Genomic DNA, 24,832 nt, shown 5'->3' with positions numbered 1-24,832 from the left:
TTTTCCATTTTGTGTTACTCTCCTCAACACATTTTACTTCCATTTTAGATATGGTTATCATGATTGCATTTTTTTAAATATATATCAATATATTTTAGTGCTGTCATCTTTTTGGTGAGCCAAAGATAATTTTCCACCTCAGTGGACAATAAATAATGATTCTATGTAATCTCTTGTGTACTAGCTTGATTCACTGTGCTGTGCTAACTTGCAAATATACAGTGTCCCCCCAGAAAAAAATGTATACACACTTTAAATACTGACTTTTGTAAATTCTTAACATGTTAAAACATATTTTAATTATAACAAACAAGTCTACAATTATTTAAAGTGTGTATCCATTTTATGGGACACTATACATTGAACTGCTGTTTATATTGCAGAAATACACAATCTGACCTTACGTTTAACACGCATTAAAAAGACATTTGCACATGCTCACTGCAGGGAAAGTACATCTGGGCTACTTCTGCGTATTTGGCCTATTAGGGACTCAAACTGGAACCACTAGCAGTCATCGCAACACATGCAGCTGCCCTAGTTGCATCCTATTAATGGCCCTCAGCCCCATCAATAAGGCATGTAGCCATCTCCTGAAGGCTGCCTGGCACGCTCTTTCACCCCACCTTGCTTTACAATATGCATGAGGATTTTGGCATGCCTTGCAGAGCTTCTCCTCAATGAATAACTGATGGGAAGGTGTTTGGAAAACATACAGTGGCTACATCACCAAATACTGGACCGTGAGCGGCCAGCGAGACCCGCGCAGTGGGCTGACTGCTTCATTAAATTGGTAGGGTGCCAAATAAGACAATATGATAAGGGGGGAAAGCACAACAGGGCATACAAAAAAAAAAATGTATCCAAGCGTACATCTTCCAAATCTTGAAAGTGTTTCACGATCTGTTTGTAGCATGCACTACTATCACCTATGACCCAACACTGTGAACTTTTTGGCACTTTGCACTGAATTCATTAAAAACAAACCAAAAAACAAAAGTTGTAGGTGGGTGGCAAGGTCACCTGGTGGTGAGCAAGTCTGCCTCACAGACAGTCCTCCGTGGAGTTTTCTCCAAGTACTTTGGCTTACTCCCACATTCCCAAAACATGTACCGTGGTATATGTTATGCGTATGACTACTCAATTGCTGTTTGTGTACATAGAACATACAGTATGTGACCTATGATTGGCAGGCGACCAGTCTGGAGTGTACCCCATCTCTTGTCCAGTCTCAACTGGGATAGATTTAGCTCAGGTGCGGTATTAAAAAAAATGAAAAAAAGGACGGAAAGAAACACTGTTGTCCAAATGTGTGAAATGACAATGAATCCATGTATCCAGTCAGTGAGTTCCTACCAGTTACCAGTTTACTGTGAGGATCGGTATTGTATCATATACAACAAGCAGCATCTGTAAAGCGAATTAAAACATCTCCTTCAGTCCAATAGGAGGGAAAAAAAAATCCATGGTCTGAAGACACCTGCTCAGACAAAAATCCATAGAGAAATCATCCCGGAACAAAAAGTCCCAAAGAGGGCAACAATTGAATTCCAATACGTGGCTCCAATCATCAAATCAGCTTGCGGGCCCAGCCTCTGCTAAAGACTCAGCAAGTGAAGTCGATTACTGAAAGCGTGCGGGTGAAACCAATCACCACTGCGCTGGATGGGTCCTGATCAATGAGGGACAGATGGTGTTTTTAAGGCTGTGATGAACACGGAGCGCCGGGCTGGTGTGCAGCAGAGGCGCGATGATGGCCAATTGCTGTCTGGGCTGCCTCAGCTTCAGCTAGCTGTGCTCTGCTCACCCTCAGCCTTTTAATTCCCACAGCTATCCAGGTCAGCAGTGAGGGATGAGGCTCCTCGTTAAAACCTTAACCAATTAAAGCAATACTGGCTGAGGGGAGGATTCTCAAGAGCTCTCGTGCTCTCTCATTTATAAACATACAACAAGGCAGCGGTGACGCCACAGAGGCCGAAGCGGGAGTGACAAGAGTTCAGACCTCCACTTGTACTGAATATACCTGGAAATTACTCCTTAAAAATAACAAACACATATGAACACACTCTTTGTTCAACGTTGCATTAATTAAAAGCTATTGCATCAACAGTTCCTAACATAGGATTAATGAAAAGCACTCATAAATATCTAGTTTGCATTACAGACATCAACCAAGGTCAAAAAAAGAATAAAAGGGGGTACACACGGTGAGAGGCAGATTGGGAAGTCCACGTACCCCGATGATGGCATTCAGCTCAGTCATAGTGACCTGCTTTGCCCGCTCCACTGCCTGAGCAACCTGCTGTTGGTGCTGTGGGGGAGACATTTACAGGGACACATTAGGACACTCACCCATCTGTGAATCCACCACTTTGGTTTAATTTAAAAAAAAAAAAAAAAAAAGGTGTTGCAAATGAGTTATGCAAATATTAAATTACAAGGGAACCTCTACAGTTAAACGATTTGAAATGCCGCCCAAATATTTCAGGGAATATATCATGCACAAAACTTTGGAATTCAAACCCAAGACCTCAGTGCAGAGGATCACAAGATGTGTATTTTGATTTGCGGGGTCCATAACAAGACAACAGAGTTTGTGCAGAAAAGAAGAATATACACCCAAATTTGGTGATATGAGCACTCAAATACTGTTGGCCAATGGGTCAAGTACAAAACTTGAGTTTGCAGTGTGTAATTAACAGGCTTCATGATGAAGTACTCCCTTTACGAAGTGAAGTAACCCAAAGCCACACGCATGTCGGCACTACATGGAATGGGTGAACAGTGGGTCAAGAGAGGTGTTGAAAGAGAATAATCTTTATGTAGTAATTCTTGATCCTTGGGGGTGTTTTGACCAAAGCATGTCAGAGGCATTTTATTCATTCAAGACATCTGGAAACTGCTTAAAATTGCGGTGGAAAAAAATGCAGCTCTTCTTCAAGCTGTAATGTTATAATGCAACATTAAAAGAGCCTAATTTGTAATTGTACAGGTATGAGAGTTGATAAATTTTACTTCAAACCAGTGCATGCATAGTTAAAGGCTTCTTGACGACTCAGGTTTGAAAATTGAATTAATCATTTGTTTTTCCACCATCAAAATGTGCTTTGAAACCAAACAAATCGAAGGTTGACCAGCATTCCCGTGTTCAGCTTTAGAGGTCCCGCTGTGTTTTTATCGTGAAGTTGCATAAATTACACATAAAGTGCCTTTATCTTGAAAGTGTAAAGTGGTGGGGTTTGAGGGCTCCATTCGACACTCACCTCTTGTGACAGGAAAGGCATAATTTGAGCTAAAATCGCATTGAGCCGTTTGGCAATCTCCGTCTAGAAGACAACAGACGAGGAAAAGGAGACGTTAAAATATGGAACAGACAGTAGCTTCACATAACCCCGCCTTTAATGTTTACACCGATTAAGTCAATTACTGCGGCAATCAGAACTGCTTGACTCAACATCCTCTAAACAGCGTGATATTGACATTTGAAAGATTTAAAACATTAGGCGAGCCCTGGGGGATGGAGCACAGCTGTGCTGAGAGTGCACTCCATGCTAAACGGATATGAGGCAGCAGAGTGCTGCTGGATTGAGAGGATCCTCTCCCGCTTTGCCCTCCTTCCCCTCATCTGAGAGTGCACTGTCCTGCACTTAACCTCCATGTTAAACCGCACAACCACACCCCGGGAAGTGGCGCCCACTAAGCAAATTTGATGGTTTACTTACATGTGACATTTCGGACAGTTTGCATGCGCAATGTAAAAATTACACGCCGTAACGAGCTCAAGGGGAACACACGCAGCAAACCTATCAATGCTATTAGAGGCAAAGCTGCCTTTTTCCTGGACCATTTGTCACTGCAAACCAACTGCCAGTGCCCTTAAAGCCCCCCATCCACAGAGGCCTGCCTCCATTCTTCTGCCAGTCTACCAAAGTGTCATGGCAACGGCTGCAGTCCTATCTTGCTGGGATCATTATGCAAATGGAACCTCTCCTTGACCGTAACAGGCTTTAAAATCATATTACGTGCTTGGAGGCAGGTCATTAAATTGAATTTTCAGCCTGTCTATCACACGAATGCTGCAAATGAATGTCGGGTCCCCCCCACCCCCCAAAAAAAAAAGTAGCAGGAGGAGGTGGTGTGCAGAGGAGGTGTGATCGACTCCCCCCTTGTAAAAACACTGCACAGCTGGCTTGCTCTGCTTGCTCTTTTCTTCCAGGGATGGAAGATAAGAGTGTTCAGGTTCAAGCTCTGCACTGGGAGCAGAAAAATAACAGTGCCAAAGCTACATCATCTATGGAATTTATGAGCTGCAGTTCATCCCAGGGCCACTGCGGAACACAAACACATCACAGGGATTTGCTCAGATTTTTCATTTGGAGCAGTGCACTTACACACAGACACGCACGCACACACCGAATCCACTGCGTAGAACGCCAGCTTATTTATGACACATGGCAGAAATGCCAGGCTGTTTTGGCAGCCTGATGTATTACCTCTGAGCAGCGCCAGAGAGATTGGAGAGTAATGTGCAACAGAACGAGACCTGCTGACCCAAGCTGTAACATGGATAGCCACTTAGCATGGCAAGCCAGATGGAAACATGGGATTTTATTTTTTTGGGTAGTGGGGGAGGTGTCCTTTTACCATTTTATCTTCTACAACAAGGTGTTTTTTTTAACAATACGTACTGTAGTTATCCTGTCTTGTATGATGACTGAGTGGATTTTATTTGCCTTTCTACTTTGCATATGTCAACATTTTCAGTATTGTACATTAACATGTTGCTCCCTGCCAAGTATGACGACACAGTATTTACATATTTGACTTCGCAATCGCCATCTCACCTCCTCGGTGACAAAGACATGGCAGATAAAGGTTTACTTTTCCATACTGCACTGTGGCGTAACAAACTGAATTGTACTGCAAATGTGCTATCAGAGCCACAGGATGCAATCGTCCTTAAGACAACATTGGAGATTATTTTCTGCATAGAAGACAGACATTGACCCCTGTAAAATAATAAAACTGATCAACAAGCGATGAAGATGGTTAGATAACGGCTTTTATGAGCGTCCGTATTAATGCACTCAAGTGCGTGCTCTGGACAGAGATCAAGAAGGACCTTCAGAAATGGCTGAAAAGCAACCGAGGTTGTGTAATCCATGTTTGTCGAGATAAGCCCTGTCAATAGCAGCCAAACATTTGACAGGATTTGTGAGAAGGCCTTGAGCGCACGGCCAATTCCTCTGTAGCTTAGTGTTACCGTGGCAGCTGGCTGGGAGAGGTCAGGGGGTGGCTCATCCGCTGGGCCCTGAGCAACTGGCTGAACACACCGTCTCACACACACAGTAACAACACAAACATGCAAATACATAGGCAAGGTGTCAACTCGACTCAACTGCTTAAAAAAGAAAAAAAAAAAAAGACAACGAAAAGATACAGTGCAGCCCTGGGAGGAGTTTTTCCTGTTGTTGCTCTGCTGACAGATAAAAACAGGCGGTTACTGTCACTTTCAGCAGATGACAGCTCTGCCCTTGAGAGGCCAACTTTACGCTGCTGCTACACAATTACAGGTACTCGGACTTGTGTAGCACCACTTTAAGAGCACTCTCAGGCTGCCTTGTCAGTAGCATGCAGTGAGGTGTTTGCCCGTAGCCATCAGCAGAGGGAAAACCGAGTGGAGAAAGTGACGAGGATTAAATAACCACAGGAAAACAACTGGCTACTGGCTGTCGACAAAAAAAGGTATTTGACCTGTTCGATTTAAGAAGGCCACCAAATTGCCCGAGATGTAAAAATCACTAGTCGGTCGGTTTCTTCAGCAGGGACAGAATTAGGCTGTGGCTACGTAAATATCAAGTAAAAACAGGGTCAGCTTTTTCATTTGGGCTTTGGAGGGCAGGAAAAACAAATCACACACACGACCTGCGGAAAACTAATCCACACGTCAGGACGGCGGAGGTGCAAAAATAACTTTTGCTCCAATACTCCTTTTAAATATCATTCAGTTGTGTGTGAGTTTATAATCTGCATGTATGTATATAACAGGGGTCACCAACGCGGCACCCGCGGGCGAATGTTAGCCCGCTAAGACCATATTAGGTGCCCACGAAGTACAGTATGTTCTAAAAATACTATAGGCCACAAATTGTTACTATTATTTGGGCTTTAAATTCCCAATCTGACTTGCTTACGTGAATTAAAATTTAAAAATACCTGTAATGTCATTTACTACAATAAATTAAAACAAAAACATGTTATGTACGTGTAATGAACTGAGTCTGAAATTTGCCGCAAACAGGTCACGTAGCCCTTCATACAATCGGTGCTCACGAAGTAGCCCTCAGCCTCAAAAAGGTTGCTGAGCCCTGGTATATAATATGATGATGGTGCACTCTGTGGAAAAACGTTCAATTTTACAAGCCCCTTCCACCATCATTGGTATTTTTTTGTAGGTGATTGGAACACTTAACATACAAAATGAGTATGCAGTATTTATTCTGTATTGTTTGTTAAACTGTGATTCGTTTGCATTTCCAGGCTGAAAAAGGGCATCAAACACAAGTAAACAGTGTGGCCTAAAACCCCCTTAAAAATGCACCAATATTCCAACATGTCATCCGCCTTACAAGGTTTCTACCAAACCAAAGAATTGCACCCTTTCTTGGCAAGTTAAATCCTCTTCTGCAATAGTTAGTTATAATGCAATGTGGCTTGTATAAATGGAACTAAAACAGGCTGAGGTTATAAAGATGTAGTCCATTTGCACTTTCCGTGACATGCCTCTTTTGTATGTACACAGCAGACAGTCTTTTGGCTGACCGTGTTTGTTTTGGCCCCGGGTATGACCGCTGCTACGATTACGACCGCTGCAAACAAATCTCACATCCGTGCTTCTCATTCCTGAGTGACGAGCGCAGGTAACGGCCCAATCGTACGTCGGTAATAAGTGCCAGATGACGCCGATTACCAACAGACTTCGCGCACGCGGTGTCGTCATATGTGATGTCGAGGGGGGATCAAATGGCAGATCACCTCGGTCCAACGAGGCTGGAGTCTGCGTGGCGAAATGCGAATTACGTTGCGCCGTGAGGAACCGAGGCACGGTTTATGGAAATGGATTTCCTTACTGTGGAATAAATTCTGCTCGCAGGAAAGTAATATGCTTGTGTGCATCCAATAATCCATCCCAGCCTCGCCTGTTAACCGCTCGCCATCTACTCCACCTCCCCCCGAGCTAGGCAGAAGCTGGGAGAGCCGCATGGAAGGGGGCCACACTGTTTGCTCACAAACACGCCGTTCAGCAGGTTAGGACCCCGCTGATGAATTATTCAAGCACTTCCAGCAGCTCTTTTGAGGTTCGTGATAAAAAAAGAAGAAAAAAAAAAAAGTCAGCCGCTAAAATGGATCAGTCGATTAACCTGTTTACACAAAGCTGGGGTTGTCGCCCCTCCCCCAAACTAGTTTCTATTCCCCCCACTCGTCTCTATGCTCCCATCCCCCTCCCCGGCCCTCTGGTTGGCGATAAGTGCCTGACAGAAGCTATCAGAGTGGCCCCCGGCTCTGACAGACATGTGGCAGTGTGACACACCGCCCAGACGCTGATTGATCACCCTACGCCTCCGGCGCTGTCATTAGCCGAGCGAGGCAATGGCGGGGGAAGGGACATCCGCACTGCTTTGACCACCAGGGAATCGAAGGACTTAAGCCATGTGTTCAATGCAGTTCGCTCGTCGTGGCGCAGCTTTAGCTTGCATTTCCACTGGAGGGCGTGTAAGCGGAATAGCTACATCAACTAAATACGCATATAGTGTGCCATCATTGTTGTGTGAAACAGTGTACCCCGCCATTTAACCGTTTTTACCCAAAGATAAAAGTGGCAGTTAATTCAATTCCCACAGCAACATTTGACAGCAGATCCTCCAACAATTGCCAACTGAACAACACTTGACCAAAACTGCTTCAAGGATCTTTGCAGCGGATCTGTGAAGCAATGCAAGACTATCTTGAGCCAATGATAGGAGCACAACCACAGAGAAAAACGACTTTTGCCCTCCTTCCTGTAATTACCGGCCAACCCTGACCCTGATCGTTAATACGCGCTCTTAAATCATGAAGTCAAAGGTCGAGCCAACCAAAGTCTACTGACGTTTAATCAACAGGATGAGATAATTCCAGAATTTCTCTCTCAGACAAACGCTCACAGTACTGATTTAGACAAGATTTCTCCTTTTACTGAGAGCAGTGTGAGTGTATTTACTTCTTTGTGTGAAAACCCATTAAGTTGGACCTTGGACCAACAACTGCTGTCCACAAGGACGGTCCATATAGGTGGAGTTTTGGATCGACGGTGGACGGTCACCATGAGCCAAGAAAGCTGCGTTGGCAGAAAGTAGAGGATGAAGTGATGTTTTGTGGCGTGATAAGTTGGGCTCCTTTTACAGTGCCTGAATGTTTGGAGTTTCTGGCAGAATATTTCCCACCAAGGTGAATAAATAAAGAGAAATGGTGGCTTTCATGGTTAAAAAAAAAAAAAAAAAAAATTCTAATGCAACACAATGTTTAGTTCCATACTGCAAAAGAATCAAAATCTTTAGGTCCTACGGTCATAAAGAGAGTGAAAACTCCCCTAACCTCAACCCAATTGAGAACGTGTTGACAATCCTTAAAAGGGAGATCTTTCAGGGTAAATAGTGGGATGTTCTTGAACACTCAAATGAGAGTCAGCTAGACAACATGAGTTGAGTTGAAACATCCATGGATGAAAGGGTTTGCTAAGGTGTAACTCGATTGGCAATACTTGTATGCAATGACAGAAATAAAACTTATTTACCACAAAATAAAATACCGTTGTCGTTGCACTGGTTTTCTTCAATGAAATCCAGAATTATAAGATTATAAACACACCAAACGTCCCACAATTTGGAACAGAATAAAGAGATCAGTTTGAAACTCTCACCCCCCCCAAAAAAAAAAAAAAAAAAAAAATCAATTGAATGCTACAATCAAAAAAAGGGTACATACCTGTTTGTGCATCTCAATGTTGAGTCCGTAAGACATCTCATAGTACTGTGAAGGAAACAGGAAAGACATTCAGTCAATTATTTAGCCCATGCATGTTATATACACAGTAGGGACTATGAAGTCAAACGAATGTGTTTGGTTTTTTTTTTAAACACACATTTTTGGTGCTTGACTGCATATTCCTTGGCTTGTTTTTTTGTAACCACATTCAATAAAACGCCATCATGCATGTCGCAAGATGTCTTCCATATAACATAAGAGATCTAAAATCCCAATTTACATTACAAGAACAGCAATCAAAGCATTAATTGTGGGCGTGTGCTATTCGCGTGGCATTGTTGGTCATAATTACAAGTTCACATTCATAAAATCCATACAAAGTGTCTTCTACAGCGTGTCGAGCTCAGAGGTTCCACTGGAAGGACACGATCAATTGCACGAGATGGCGATGTTCTGCGTATGTCAACCATGCAGGGATCAGAATCACGATCAACAACGATGCCAAGCAAGAAAGATCCAAGTGAAACAAATAGCCAAGACATTGACTTTTGGGGTTTTCCGTGCAGGCGCAGAGAATCAAAGCGTTCGACGTTTTGCTTGGCGGCGTCCCTCGAATGTCCAGGATGTCTATTTACTCAGTCTAAAGTGTTTGCCCAACACTTGTGTTTTCTCTAAGCAGGTCAGCGTGTCTGGCGGAATCAAGGGAGGCCACAGGTGGCAGCTGCGGCACGGACAGCTTTCCAGTCACTGTCTATTTTGACGAAGCAAATGCATTATTCAGTCCATTAGCATTGAAGAAAAAAAAAAACGAGTCTCAAACAAGAGAGCCATTCTGTCTGAGATCAGAGCCCCTGCAGTGTAAGCTGACACTGCATACTTCCTCACGTGTTTACCTAACCTCCTCCCCGCCGGCCTGACATGTTGTTTTCCCCAAAAAAAAAAAAAAAGAATGTTTAGCTCCAACCTGCATGTTGCCGCTGGAAGTCCTGCCCGCTGAGTTTAGTTGGGACAACAGAGTCTCTCTCATTGCGTCACGGGCGCGCCTACATTTTCCAAGTCCACGTTGAAACTTTGTGCAAAAAGAGCTGCAGTGTGAGCGCCTCCATTTTGTTGGGGCGCACCCCACGCCCAAACACACACACACACACACACACACGTTGCGCCTCATTTACAGCTATGTGTGTGAGCGTGGAGTCTCCTAGGAGAATAATCAGATCAGCACACATGTGGCAACAGATCAGGGGCGCGCTTTAATGGAGCCTCAGCCCACCGCCGCCTGTCTGTCAGTCAGGAGGATCCCCCCCCACCACACTCCCCACCAGCCCCTTCTAACGACCAGCTACATCAAACCCAAACAACCACACAGGTGATCACAAAAGATGCCGCCGCACTCCACCCCGGCGAGCACTTCAACAAGCCGTGCAATTTGGGACCATAATTGCTGCCCATAGCAACATTAGCTTACCATGACATAGTGGCGCTGCATCTCTGTCTTCTCATTGGCCAGCTTGTCATACTCCACCTTAAGACTTAAATAGGAAAGAAGGTGTCAATTTCAGGCGCTCTGTCACTTGCATAACTCACTTAACCACTTGGCGGGGGATTACAGGGCAGTTCCATTCCACGTGCAACCAAATCTTAGCTTTAACCTGGCAAAAGTGAGCGTGTTGTCATCGCTACCTGTGATACTGGGCTTGAAGAAACTGGAATTCATCTTTAATTCGGTCACACGACTCTGCTACAGTGAACTTGAACCCGGGCTGGCCGGGCTGGTGAGGAGCCTGAAATACAGGAACAGAAAAAAAAAAAAGTCATGAGTTATCATTACTTTGAAGGTGAGCTAAAACAAGCTCGTTTAGATCTTGACATTAATACTTTGGGATTATTAACGACACAATGAACAATGTCAACATCAAATAGCATTTTGAAAGTGATCTAAAAAAAAAAAAAAAATCAAAACATGAACTATTTACATTTAGCACTGCATCTATTTACCACATGGCCTGCCATGAAATACAAGCCCAATGGCACTCGATGGGGGTGCAAGATCGGTCAGGAGCCATGTCAACACCACTAATAAATACGTAGAAAATAAAATAAACAAAAAAACATGCCACCCACAGAAGAGGAAGCGCCTCTTACCGGATGTCGGCCTTGTGGATACATCTTGAAATGAAGCCTTTGTTTATTTCCGCAGGTCCTTTGGCAAAATGGTTGAAAAGAGCAGGCAGCCGACGGCTCGTTGTCGGTGAGGGAGGAGAGGTGGGGAAGAGCCTGTGTCGGGAGAACGACGCGGTTTAATCACCAGGGGGACAATCAAATGCACTTTTGTTTGCAACTAATAATCCCTGGGAGAATAACGCAAACAGTAAGTGGAAGCCAAAGAAAGAGCACCGCCTCGGGGGCGACCTTATTCGCTCGCGGTACCAACACACACACACAAAAAAGCTGATTTTCGCAATAAAAATACACCCAAACACAAAAAGAGAAAAGGGAGTAGCCACTTTTACGCAGGTGGTGTATGAATGATGGCGCGGGGATGGCTGCGCGTACGCTTTAAAATCTTCATTTAAACAAAAGAAAAGAAAGCGAGCAATGGCAGTCTGCCTGCCCTCCGAGCGCGCCTTCCATCTGCCCCCTAAAATGTCACGTAATAGCCGAGAAAATGGTACCCGCCGCTCGTCGGAACACGTACCCGTCGCCGAGGAAGAGAAAGAAGGCGACAATCCACTCGTTTCGCTGAATTAATCCCTCCGAAGGAGAGCGCGGCGGCGGAGCATCCCGTCTCCGGAGCGCACCCCAGCCACACCGGAGGAGGGGGGTGGGGGTGGGGGCAGCGGGCAAAAGAGGACGGCGGCGATGCGGTCGGAGCGGAAACAAAACTACTTTTCTCCTCGTCCTCCCAGGAATTTGGCCGCCGTAATCCCCGAAAGAGCGGCGAAAATACGCCTCCGAAATCGCCTCCTTCCGCCTTCAACAAGGGAAGAAAAAAAAAACAACACAAAAAAAATAAAAAAAAAGAGAGAAAGGCGATTCTTTAAAAGCGTAACATGGTGCTCTCCACCATCTCGCGCTTCCCTCTCAGTTGTCCAGTTTAGCCCGGTTGCCACACACAGGCAGCGGGGCTGAACGACCGTGAAAGCGCCGAAATGTCCAATCGGATTACTCGCCAGGACGACCGCCACATCTGCCTATCGGAGGGCGGCGGGCCCACGTGGGGTTGCGGCAACTCGCGGGTGACGTCACCAGGCGGCGGCATCCGCCCCGCCCCTGGCCGCTCCACGCACACACACACACACACACACACACACACACACACACACACACAACGACAACAGCCACTCAAATTGCGCGTCCTCATTAGCGCGCTAGTTTGCGCCCTAATCAAAGTTTTTCTTGGGCGAGCCCAACACCGCCGGGGGAGGGGTGGGAGCGTTTTCAATTCGACGCCCATCTCCGCGGAAGCGAAATGAACTCGTTTGTGTGCGAGACGTTGATCCGACGTGACACGGTTTACAGCCACATGCGTGGAGTAAAAACCCTCCAATCGCCGCCGCTCTCCGCAACGCCGTGAAGGACACGTTAATGACCAATCGATGCACTATAAAATTAACGCCTCGGAGCCAGCCCTGAGTTGTTGTTTTTTGTAGATTTATTTTTTTAGATATATATGTATATATACGGCTACGGTTCATCCGACACATCCCGGACGCCCTCTGAGCTCATTTAGTGTGCTCGCCGCGCTCCGGCGTAGAGGACGGCCGATTGCCTTTGTCTGATATTAACATCAGCAGCCATGTCTGAGCCCCGACGCCTATTTTTGAAGCTTATGCTCAGCCCCACGTGGGACGCCGCTGTGGCTTTAAGGCGCTCCGTCCAATAGCGACGCGGCGCACTTACTCTCCTTCTTCCGATTGGTCGGGGCTCGCCGAGCCTGTCAGTCAAGCGGGCGCGTTGTCAATCAATACCACGCGGGGTCAAGCGCTGACAAATGCCTGTGCTCCTCGGTCCTCTGCCTGTGAATAGAGGCTGCAATAGCTGCTTAATTAGCTTCGAATGGCTTTTCTCTCCTGTTCAAACAATCTGTTACCACCACGTGGTAATGAGAGCCAATGTTAAACAAAAGAGGAAAAGGAAGCAGTTGTAACATTACAACCTGTAGTTTTCCCTCTATGCGGGCAAACGTTTCACGTTTTAGCACAATGCTAATAGGAGCTAGCTCGCGCTCACACTTGGCTCAGCGTCATGGCGGACGTATGTTTGGACACCCACGCGAGGATTTATCATTCACGGCTGTTCTTGGAATCACTCCCGATGCATTATTTCCTGCCCTATATCGCCAGTTGGCTATTTTGTAGCACTGTTCAAATGTTTGGGGACTATAGGAGTGCGCTTAACGAATCCCATAATCCATCCCAGTAGTGACAATTGCTGGTCGCTCAAAAAAGTAACGTCCTATTAAGCGTTACGCAGATTTACAATGATTTAGGGGGAACCATTTTTTTTTTAAAAATATAAGTACCACAACACCCCAAGAACTAGTAGTACAGCGAGTCAATGTAAAGTGACCGGTAGGCCATCCGTAATCCTGATAAAAATGACATTTGTGCATATGGCACAGAGTCTTGGAGCGATTTAAAGTACCCAATATTATAGTGATTTCCACCCTTTATAGAGCCAAGGCACATATTTTACAATTTGAAAAATCCCACAGCACACCAATAAAAGTAAATGTCACCAAAAATGGATTGATTAATTAGTGTATGTACTTCTTGCCATCTAATAGAAGAGGATTTTTTTTGTTCTGTCTGTCACCGTGCCTCACTGGAATAAATAGATGAATAAAGAGATACATTATTTCTTGGAATAAATGTTTTTTTTTTAGTCATTACATGAAATTGGATAACTTCCCACGGCACACCTGAAGAGCGCTCACGGCACACTATTTGGGAACCACTGCCATAGTACATCGATGACTATGATAAAAGTGTGTCGATGCGAAACATTGGCAAAATCTCACTATTAAAGTAGAAGTCAACGGTTAAAGAAGTTGATGGCAAAGAGGGACAAAGCAATTGGAAGGTCTGCTGGTTTGTGGATTTGTTCGAAAGAGCCCATCTGAGGGAAGGAACTGGGAAATTTGGACAATCTGTTTTTAGAATGTATTTGTTCTGAATTTATTACAGAAGATAATCCATCTGACAATGATCCAGTATGTTGTAGCTATGCAACAGCAAAGATAATTATCCATGTGCCTGAATATATTCCACTTTTTTTCCTGATGGATGAACGAAATAGTGCACTATGTAAAAATCAATATACAGTGTAGTAATTAGGGAGTTAAGAATGAGTGAATTATTCCAAACACTGTGTCATGCCAAATATACTTCTCGTGGAAACCCTTTAAGCAGTGCAGTCGATAGGGAATTAAGGACAATGTTATGGTCACGCATATTTAAATGATAGATGCAGATAGCTATATTTTTTATTATTGCTCTACTTCCTAGGTTTGGTGATGTTCTGCCACGCCGAAAGTGTGAAAGCATGCCATGTTTCACGCTGGTCGCAATGCAAAGGTCGTTGTGTCATGTTAAGGTCTGAGCGCAGCAGTGGTCTACTTGTCATTCTTGTCAGCCACCTTGAGGAAACGGGTAAGATGTGTTTTTTTTCCTCCCCCCTCCAACCCCTCTGAAAAAGTAAAGGACTGTGTGAGAAACTCAAGCACACACAAGAGCCTAATCTGAGCCAGGCAAACCCCTTGCTGTGCAATAGAGAGCACTCGGATTAACGGCAACAAAGGCTCGGCCAAACCCCAAAGAGAGCAAGGGGCGGGGTTGACGGGGGGGTTCCACCCTGTGAGACCCCCACACTGTTTATTTACACGGAAACCCCAGCCTGACTGGAACAGCCAGCCCTCAGCATTACACACTGGCCTATTTGCAGAGGTGGCTCAAATTCTTGACAGAGCAGTGATTGTTCTCGCTGCTGCTGCCAACCGGCTCACTTTCCACACAACACCAACACAAAACAAATACTTGCTACCACGGAACAATTAGCGTGAGCTCACACGAGTCTTCAAACATTCACCTTCTTTCATTATCTTAGATTCTGTTTGTGTTTGCAACTGCAAACTAGGAACTGTTGACACTTGAGGAATTTAAAAAAAAAAATGTCTTGGCAGGTCTTCTGTAATGACACCGTTATGAGCCCTAAAACGTAAATGTTTGAAAAGTGAAAATAAAAAAAAAAAAAAGGCCATAAATGAAAAGCAGATACACATACATAGTCTTAATATCTTAACTGATACTTAAACATTTACGATTGTCAGCCCGACTGTTTTCCGACCCTGAACACAACCCACGCCACACGATAATTGCTAATGACAATATTTCAGAGATATTCGACACTCGGGCCTTTGTTGATTTTGATTGGAAGGTGAGAAGTGCTCAAAATCTCCCTGATTTTTGATATGTGTACACTGCTTAAATGCTAAAAAGTGTCATGTGAATTTTTTTCCTTCTTGTACGTTGCAACCAAACGCTAACGGCAGAACACAAACTTAGTATTGATTTTTCTCCCTGATCTTTACAGAAAACAGTTAGGACGTGACAAACCTGTTCAATATTTACAATCGCCATTGCTTATGTATGCAGTACAGACAGAGTTCAACTAAGCCACGGACTACCACTGGCCAATTAGGAGGAAACTTTTTGCCAGACACAAATAGAAGAACAAGTGGTTGTGTTGCGTGTATAACGTGTCTCGCAAGTCCTTCACCGCAATCGAAAGGACAATAATTTACAACCGGAATGTAGTTAGCACAAGAACAAACATGGAGCCTAGCTTCTTCGATTTCATCTTGTACTACTACAACTATTGCTGCTGATTCTTTTTTTTCTCCCGTCTGTATCGCACGTGGCACCCTGCTGCCGCTCACAGCTCAGTCTCGGTACCATGACAGACATCTTACTCGTGGTGTCTTGAGTACACCACACACTCAGACCCGTAAGCACCCAAATGCAGATTCTTTCCTCATCATGTTCCTCTCACATTTTAATACTCGGTTAAGATGTTCGAAACGTTCCTGTGAGCTGTGCTTTAGCTTCAGAGGTCAAGTACGACGGTATACGGTCCGTACTTTGTATATGCAAGCTGTGTTTTCTGGCATGCCTGCGAATATTCTCTTTCATCCATGTCGTGGTCTTCTCAGGGCATTGCATCAATCTCAAGTGGACTGTTTGGGTTGTCTTGGAAAGTGTTTTGGTTCTCATCTGAGCAGGCTTCCGCAGTGTGTGCACCTAGGCTGGTTAGCACGGCTCTAGACATACAAATTAGTGATACGCCGCAATGAAAATTCTTGGCCCGAAAGCAAAAACCAAAAATGAGGAAGCCAAGGCAGAAAACCAAAACACAGAAAAATTACTTTGGGAATTGTTACTGTAATTGCATTTATGGCTATGACTGTAGTACTGCCAAGTTATAGAAATTCATTTCCAGAACATGCTTTCTGAAGTTCCATATTTTTTAAAATTAAGTGAAGAACATCCCCGTTGGACAATTCTGAATATATTATGTACATTAATAAGATAAAAATAATTCCTTATAGTTCAATTTCTATGAAATAATTATAAAATTTTTTTTTAATTATATCATGACTTCAATATTTGTCATTTAAAGTATTTTTTTGCATCAATGGCAGAGACAGATGCAGCCAAATGTTTTATTTTGCATGTTCTGTTTATACTTCCCGTATCCAGCATTGCTGCCGAAACAATACAAATTTCCCCATTGGTCGACTAATACAGGTTCTAAATATTTTTTATGCTCATGTAGTTTTGTACTTAGCTTCCTCTTTCCCAAGAGACATAGCGGTGACATATTAATACCAAACTAATATGGTTTTCGGTTCTGGGTCCGTGTGACTGTCTAGCATTATTTTTGTCCTACAGTATTTTATCTCTTGGCACTTATTATTTTGTTTGCAATTTTATTCATCTAAATTGGTTACGCTCTGCTGTAATAAGGTTCCAGCCAGACCTACGTGACAAGTGTACTGTATCACCCAACCACTTATTTTGTTGAACGACTTCATATCAGGATAGCGTTGCAATTAGTGAAAGCAGTGAGGTTGAGCAACTGCTGACTGTGTGTGTGTCAGTATGAATAGAAATGTTTGACAACTTCACGTAACTATAAGCATTCCTGTTTGTACTCAGTTCATGTCTTGTAAATGTAAACTTAGGTGTAAAATCAACCTGGTGCAACTACGTACTTACCACGAGCCTCAATATATTTCTGTGTTGCACCGTAGTTTCTCATGAAAGTGACTCGGGAGTTAATAAACGACTTTTTCTATTTTTGTACGTTGTTGTTCATAAAGCAGAAAATATCTTGGAAATATTACGGGCTGTAGCTGCACAGCCAGACTTTGTGTTGCACTAACAGATCTGCGTTTGTCATTTACATAGATGAGGATACTCACAAACACATTTCCGTAAACCACAAATGCCTCATTTATCGAGAAGAGGCAACGGTTCACTACCGCACATTAATTTCACCCAAGCGCGTGGTGTCAAGATGAATTGGCGTGGCAATATTATCAGGGTGACTCATAAGCCAGTGATCGATGAGCACAGGATGAAAAGTTCTTATCAGGGGACAAAAATGCAGACCGGACGTAAACAAAGAAATGCCCCCTTCGGCAGGTGCCCTGAAGCTTATTGTATTTTGCGTTGACAAGCAATATAGCTTCACAATGAGCATACGTCTGCAGATGTGACTTCAAATGTACAGTGCTTTGAAACATAACTCAACTTACAAGTTTAGCAAGCTGCTGTTTGGCTAATTGTTATGCTTTGACTTGTGAGTTATGGTTTGAGTCAACTCACGTCAAAATAAGCAGCCTTTTATCATATAGTGGAAAAATGGGGCTTTAGATTGTTTATTGCCATTGAAGTTTGACATTGTTGAAGTTTATTGTCAAATTAAAAATATAAGAATTACACCTTGTGTATTGGAAAAAAAATCTTTTAGTTCACTGGCTTAATGTTAACACTAAATTGCATCTACAGTATGTTGGAGAGCCACCAACTTTTAAGAAATGGATTGAACACAACAGTGTAGAAACACATGAAGAGAGACATTACAACAGTATTAAGTCATATTTTTTATACGCTGCGAAAAACGACTAATCTAAGTGCCGTACTGATGAGCTAGACTTTTGTACTGCCACTATGCGGTCAAGGTTGGCACTCCACAAAGAGCAGCGCAATGGCCATTTAATTGCTGCAGTGACACAAAAATGCTTCAATTACTCTTAATTCCATTTAATGTAGAGTATGTTTTTATGAAGTATGATATTATGGTGTGCTTTTTGTCATTGAAATACACATTCAGACTTTTTGTTTTTTGGGCAGACAGTAGGAACAAATTAATGGCATTTCCATTCATTTCAGTTGGAAAAAAATATTTGAGATACATGTATTTTGAGTCACAAACTTGATCATGAAATAAATTCAAATCTTAGAGCACCATTGTATTCAATTGTTTGCCAAAGTAAGCTAAGATACAATTGCGTGCGGTGTTATGGAAATGTCATGTGAGAATTTCTATGTGAATTCTGTCACATTTGTTTCACTGTCGGGCAACATCCCATTGATGAAGAGGGCGGGGGGAGTGAGAGCAAATGGCACCTGTGTGTATGTTCACATGATAATGTAATGAGAATGTTGGAGATAAAGGTGCCAGTGTGAGTTTAACACAAACACGTGTGTGTGCACACGTGTTTCAGAAGATCAATGCGGTCGGAAATGGTGTTGCTTTCACATTTCATACCATTTTTGCTAATGATATGCTTTTGTGTTGTTGTGGATAATGCACAGATAAATGTTAGTGGGAATGATTGTCTATACCGCATGTGCCCTGTGATTGATTGGCGACCAGTCCAGGGTGTACCCTATCATTTGCTCAGAGTCAGCTAAGACCTGTCATGAGCAAGGCCTGGCCACGGCCACTACTCTGGGCGGGCCACCTCTGACACCTGTCAACGCTGTTTCGCATTCGGCACTCAAATTGACTAGACATTTAAGTTTGGAATTTGTCACTGGCATTTGCCAGTTCGTTGCGTTGCATTTACTGCATGTTCGATTCTCCGCTACTGTGCGTAAGTTGCAATTCCAGTGTTAGAATTATCCTTGTCACAGAGAGTCTGTGCCCTTTTGTTTGTTCACGTCAAGTCAAGTGTCTTAGTTTGTTTCATAGTCATGGGACCTCGTTTCATGTTTTTGGATCCTACTTTTAGTCTAGCGATTTTGTGCCTCTGCCTTGTTGGACTGTGTACCGACCTGTTTTGGAATAAAGACACTCTGAACATTATGTCACTGCCTGGAAGTCCTGCATTTGGGTCCGCCCGCGTACCGCTGGTCCCTGACAGTCACCAGCTCACCCGGGTCCAAAATGAGCACATTCGGTATTGGAATTGGACAGATAGCGAGAAGGTATATATCAGCAATGGAGACTCTGCATTACGGAGCGAGATTGCAGCATCCCATTGGATCAAGATAAGGGTGTTTTCTTTCCCCAATATCATTTTCACTAGTAGTTTATGTTAAATACATAGCAGTGAATAATTGTGGTGGGTTTTTTTTTTGTGTGTGTAGTAATTTCGGGTGGGCTGGGCCATTGAAATTTTTCTTCTCTCTATGGGGGAGTTATGAACTTTGCGAGCAACCCCTGGCCACACAAATGTGTAATGTGACCAGGGTCATCATTTTGACAAATTGTGTTGATCGATGACAGCACAGTGCAGGAGTGGTTAGCCTGTGCCTCACAATTCTGAGATTCAGTGCTCAAATCAGCTCTAGCCTGACTGAGGACAAGAAAATGGATGGAGGCTTATATACGTGTATGTTGCTGCAACTACAAGATAACTCTGTTTATGAGGATTTGTAATGTGTTACAAATGTTTTTTGTTGTGCGTATGATTTAAAACTTGGCAATAGGAAGAGAAACATCAGACATCAACACTGTAACTTGCCTGGTATGTAGCCCACCAGAGTGGATGGTGACCCAGTCCTTTTTTAGGGCAGTCTGTCTTTGCCAATAATCTCCTACTGGACCTATTCCACAATTTGGGACACAAACACCTGAAAAAGATTCAACACTAAACACATCAGAGGTTCAAGCGGTACCAGTTGACTAAGCCTATCTTGAGCTGATTTGGTTACTTTAATCCAGTTTGCTAAATGGTTGATGTGATTAAAAAGATTCTTTGGGCCTAAATTCCATCACGGTTCATGATTCCATTCACATGGCATGGGACCGACCTCACATGACCGTCTCGTCGCGTTATCAAGGTAACAAGTGCATGCTGGAAAAATACAATTAAGCTGGAGCGTGTGAAATATTTTCCAAGGCGTGTCAAGTGAGGGTTTACCCGGTACATTGTCATTGCATACGACCCAACTACTGTGAGGCAGCAGCTGTCTCTCTTCTTGCGCCTCGTTTTGCCTCTTCTGCATCCCTCACATCGCCAGGCACACCCTGTTTATCGTGGGGGATTCATTCCAGACCCATCCGCGTTGAGTTATTAGGAATTATAGTCATGTTCTGGAAAGGACACGCCTTGGTTCACTGGCTGCAGGGCATGAGCCCCTGCTGTGATTGGCCACGGTATCCGTGTCGGGCACGCCCTACTGCTTCCAGACTGGAAAAGACGTGACTTCAGTGCGGTGACGTTGATATGATCCCCTCTAACTGTAAAACATCCTAATCTGAACCCTCTCCCATCGTAACTCACCGCAACCCCAAGCCTAACCCTAACGAACAATTTTATTTTCAAAAATGTGATGCATATTTGGAATGTTTATTTCGTTACATCAGTGTGGGATTCAAAATAACTTATTCCTGGTAGGTCTGGAACAATACCCACAAAATAGGGTGTACCGGGCAATCCCAGCGGGATTCCTGACGAAAATCTGCATTATTCAGGTTATAAAATTTCAAACAAATGCTCAATAACATGAAAAAAATTTGTATATGCATACATTTTCTCTGTTGGGACAATAACTATTCCTATAACCTTACCATATTTGATGACCTTCTCTGCCTCCTCTTGCTGATAATTGTGCACAAATGTGGTACTGCACTGATGGCACACAACTCTAAATTCGGACAAACTGTGAAAATCTACTGCTTAAAGGTCAAGTGTCATCCCTATAAACATTCTAAAATAGATATTGAAATGAAAAATAGAAATAACATTCACTTCAATGTCTACACCCACCTTCTCTGCCTCCTCTTGCTGATAATTGTGCACAAATGTGGTACTGCACTGATGGCACACAACTCTAAATTCGGACATACTGTGAAAATCTACTGCTTAAAGGTCAAGTGTCATCCCTATAAACATACTAAAATAGATATTGAAATGAAAAATACAAAATGACATTCACTTCAATGTCTACACCCAAAAAAATAAATATGTCATTTATGTGCAAAGTTTGCGGAAGTGCCATTTGACATCCAAATGGTCGCCATATTGGCTGCATTTACTGTCCGTGACGTCACACTGGAACATTCGGCAATGAAAACACGCTGTGGCCCCTACTGTGTGACATGCTCGATCAGACACGGAAACTCTTTTCGAAGAAGAGAACATCTCACAATCGAGTGAAGTGTCCGGGGCAATATTACCCTATTGTTTCGAGCCATATTTAGATGACATGCGGATCACGGCCAAACCAACTCTCCGCCCGCTCTACCTCCGCACGGCGGAGATAAACGCCCACTTCCACAGTGGAGATGAGCCACCGCGGCGATGAGCCACCTCGCTCGACAAGGCCGCGGCTGACTCGGCCTTGTCGACAACGCTGGTAACAATCCACAAGGCCTGCGGAGGCCGTCCTTCAGCGGCTGCTGCGCGGAAGCCTTCCGATGCGCCCATTGACACATTTAGCACTACTGATTTATGGATTAGGCCCCCCCAACTATTGTTTTTTTTAGTAGCTGTCCATCTACCTGTTATTTGAAACCCACGAAGGTCTCGTCCTTTGCACCCGTAAAGTCAATTTTTCACAACGAACTGTGCCTCTTGAAAACTTATGAAGGGTAAATCCATCCTCCCGAGGGTCCGAGCAATATCCAACAATGCAACGAGCCGGTATTTTAGCTAACATGAAGGAACAAAGAGCTACCTTCCCGCAGGTAAAACTAATAGAAACAAACGAGTCCGCTTGAGGGCGCTCCTGCCCCGTACGTCACTTCCTGCTTCTTCTCGAAAACAAATCCCTCGAGAGGATTTTCATGGCGGGAGTGACAAAAAGCCATACACGGCAAAATCATGTTTCGTGGTGAAAAAACAGATGGGTCCATACCGGCTGCGGTTTTTTTTCCCCATTAATAACATACTAAAAATCATCTATTTCATGACAGTGGCAGTGGCACTTTAAGTATCTATAATACAACAGGGATCCAGTGTACAGTGTAATGGTATGCCTCCTCTCAGGTGCTCCTGCATGGCGGTCTTTTCTGGTGGGCTATTTGAGTCTGTTATTGAGTTGAAAAACAGAGGCCGAGGAAGCGTATGGGGGAAAATAGTGAGTGAAGAAGTATAATAGAGCTGAGGAAGTTGTAAGTTAAAAGTCTGACAGCAGATCAGAGAGCTCCTCCAGCTGGAACTTGTGTTCATGGGCCCGCCGGTGCAGAACCTGGCGCTCGATTGGGATGATGAGCTCGCCCGGGCGGGACACAAGTAGCACCTTTTTCCACTTCACGCACAACACAATGGAAAACCGTTTGGAGCAAGACATCAAATCCTTTGGATGAGTATTAGTTTGACAATATCACCTGATGTTGCTGTTTTTTCTTCTTTTTTCATATGGTGCTTTTCTCATTCGGGTCTCAGGCGAGCTGGAGCTTCGGGGGAAAGGCAAGGCACACTCCGGATTGGTTGACACTCATTTGCTGGGTACATACAGTAAATTGCATATATTTTGAGTTTTCTCTGAAATTTACCCAAATTTGACGAAGTAGAGAATAAGGCATTAGCCCCAATCTACTGTGCTACCTCATTTCTTGCTATTTACTTGCAAAAGCTACAACAATGAGTCCCAATGACAAAAACTGCTCACAGCCTTCCCAGAAGAAAAAGTGTAACATGTCAACATATATATATATATATATAATATATATATATATATATATATATATATATACATATTTTTTTTACTTCCTGGAGGTGTAACGGCGTATCATGTCACCTGTGTTGTGCTCACATAAGGACACAGAATTAAAAAAAAAGTGCGAGTCAGACGCCCTGAGAGAGAGAGCGCAAAGGCAGCCAACTCCACAAATGAAAACACATCCTACGAGAGGCTAAACTTCTTCTTTTTATTTCAAATGAGGATGGAAATTGACTTCCTTATTAAATCTAATTATTAGTCGGTGCCCTCCAAACGTCTCGTGAAATGGCCTCGAGCGAGCGGCCCATTAGCATAAACAGCACCAGTGGCAATCTTAAAACAAATGGTTTATTTAGTCAGTGTTAATGGGTTTAAAGTGTGCTGGATTCATGAGCGGGCGCGAGCAGTGTGCCTTGCGTCTTCATTTCCACTGCACTCTCTCATTCTTTGTTTGTCTTTCTTTCCACTCTTCCGCCTGGCGCACATCTCGGTGTAAGTCGACAGATTGTGTTCAATCTTGATCCAAAAATCCCAGACAATCATAAATAATAAAGGATTACACCAATCTCGCACAAGCTGGTGGCCCGCCAGCATCAACGCTCACACAGAGAAATAATTGTTGGCCATCTGTGTATCCCACTGCTAAGACAACACGTAAACAAAGAGCACAGTGTACCTGCTAAAGATCCTTCTCGGCCTTTTCTCCCTTCCGCCACACGACATGAAAGGCAGCGATGATGTTCAGCCCCGCGGAACGCGCTGGCTCGCTTCGACAGATTCTTTGATTAGGGATGTTTCACCAGCACACACTGACAAGCGGCGGCTGTCAGGGATCAAACAGAGCTGGGGTTTGTGGGGGTGGGGTGGGGGTATCTCTCCATCTATCAGCAGCCAAACAGAGCTCCAGCCAAATAGAGTGAAGGCAAGGAGGATAATTGACCCGCCAAATGATCACATTTACATGTCATGCACGCTGCACACAGCTCTCCAGGAAGCAAAGGCAAAGCTCACCTCTGCAGGCCCGCATATCCCTCCGTGGTGGATTTAGATGGGATTTACAGGCATTGTGTTACTTACACACAGCCAGACGCCCCACTGGGGATGGATAAAACAACCATCCCTGGGGCTTATTAGGGGACATTGCCAAAGTATTGAGGTCAATCCATGCAATTTTTGTGTGCGCTACAAACGTAACAATGGTTTGATTTAGGGAATGTTGGGCAGCACACCGTTGGCCTCACAGTTCTGTGGGTCTGGGTTTGAATCTCAGCTCTGACATTCCAGTGGTGAGTTTTCCCTGTGCTTGCGTAGGTTTTCTCCAGGTACTCCGGCTTCCTTCCACATTACAAAAATGTGAACGTTAAGTTATCGGCGGCGGCACGGTGGCTCAGCTGGAAAGCGTTGGCCTCACAGCTCTGAGGTCCCGGGTTCAATCCTGGACCCGCCTGTGTGGAGTTTGCATGTTCTCCCAGTGCCTACGTGGTTTCCTCCCACTTCCCAAAAACATGCAAGATTAATTGGACACTCTAAATTGCCCTTAGGTGTGATTGTGAGTGCGGCGGTTTCCCTCTATTTGCCCTGAGATTGGCTGGCAACCAATTCGGGGTGTACCCTGCCTCCTGCCCGTT

At 44.0% G+C, this 24,832-nt stretch overlaps 1 protein-coding gene across 1 annotated transcript in view; it reads right to left on the bottom strand.

Annotated features, from left to right (window-relative positions):
* The window catches only part of tle3a (TLE family member 3, transcriptional corepressor a), a 32,130-nt gene extending 9,213 nt beyond the window's left edge, over positions 1–22,917 (bottom strand). Inside the window, exons 1-9 of the mRNA XM_061822239.1 lie at positions 22,870–22,917; positions 20,060–20,168; positions 11,720–11,995; positions 11,167–11,298; positions 10,705–10,805; positions 10,490–10,553; positions 9,025–9,069; positions 3,264–3,326; positions 2,207–2,311 (exon numbers count right to left, since the gene is read on the bottom strand). Coding sequence (XP_061678223.1) covers positions 2,207–2,311; positions 3,264–3,326; positions 9,025–9,069; positions 10,490–10,553; positions 10,705–10,805; positions 11,167–11,298; positions 11,720–11,995; positions 20,060–20,168; positions 22,870–22,916 — 942 coding nt within the window. The 5' untranslated portion in view covers position 22,917. The remainder of the gene's footprint in view (positions 1–2,206; positions 2,312–3,263; positions 3,327–9,024; positions 9,070–10,489; positions 10,554–10,704; positions 10,806–11,166; positions 11,299–11,719; positions 11,996–20,059; positions 20,169–22,869) is intronic.
* Positions 22,918–24,832: the final 1,915 nt, after the last annotated feature.

This window comes from Syngnathoides biaculeatus, chromosome 6 (assembly GCF_019802595.1).
Source record: "Syngnathoides biaculeatus isolate LvHL_M chromosome 6, ASM1980259v1, whole genome shotgun sequence".
NCBI lineage: Eukaryota > Metazoa > Chordata > Actinopteri > Syngnathiformes > Syngnathidae > Syngnathoides > Syngnathoides biaculeatus.
This window is presented reverse-complemented; position numbering and strand designations above follow the sequence as displayed.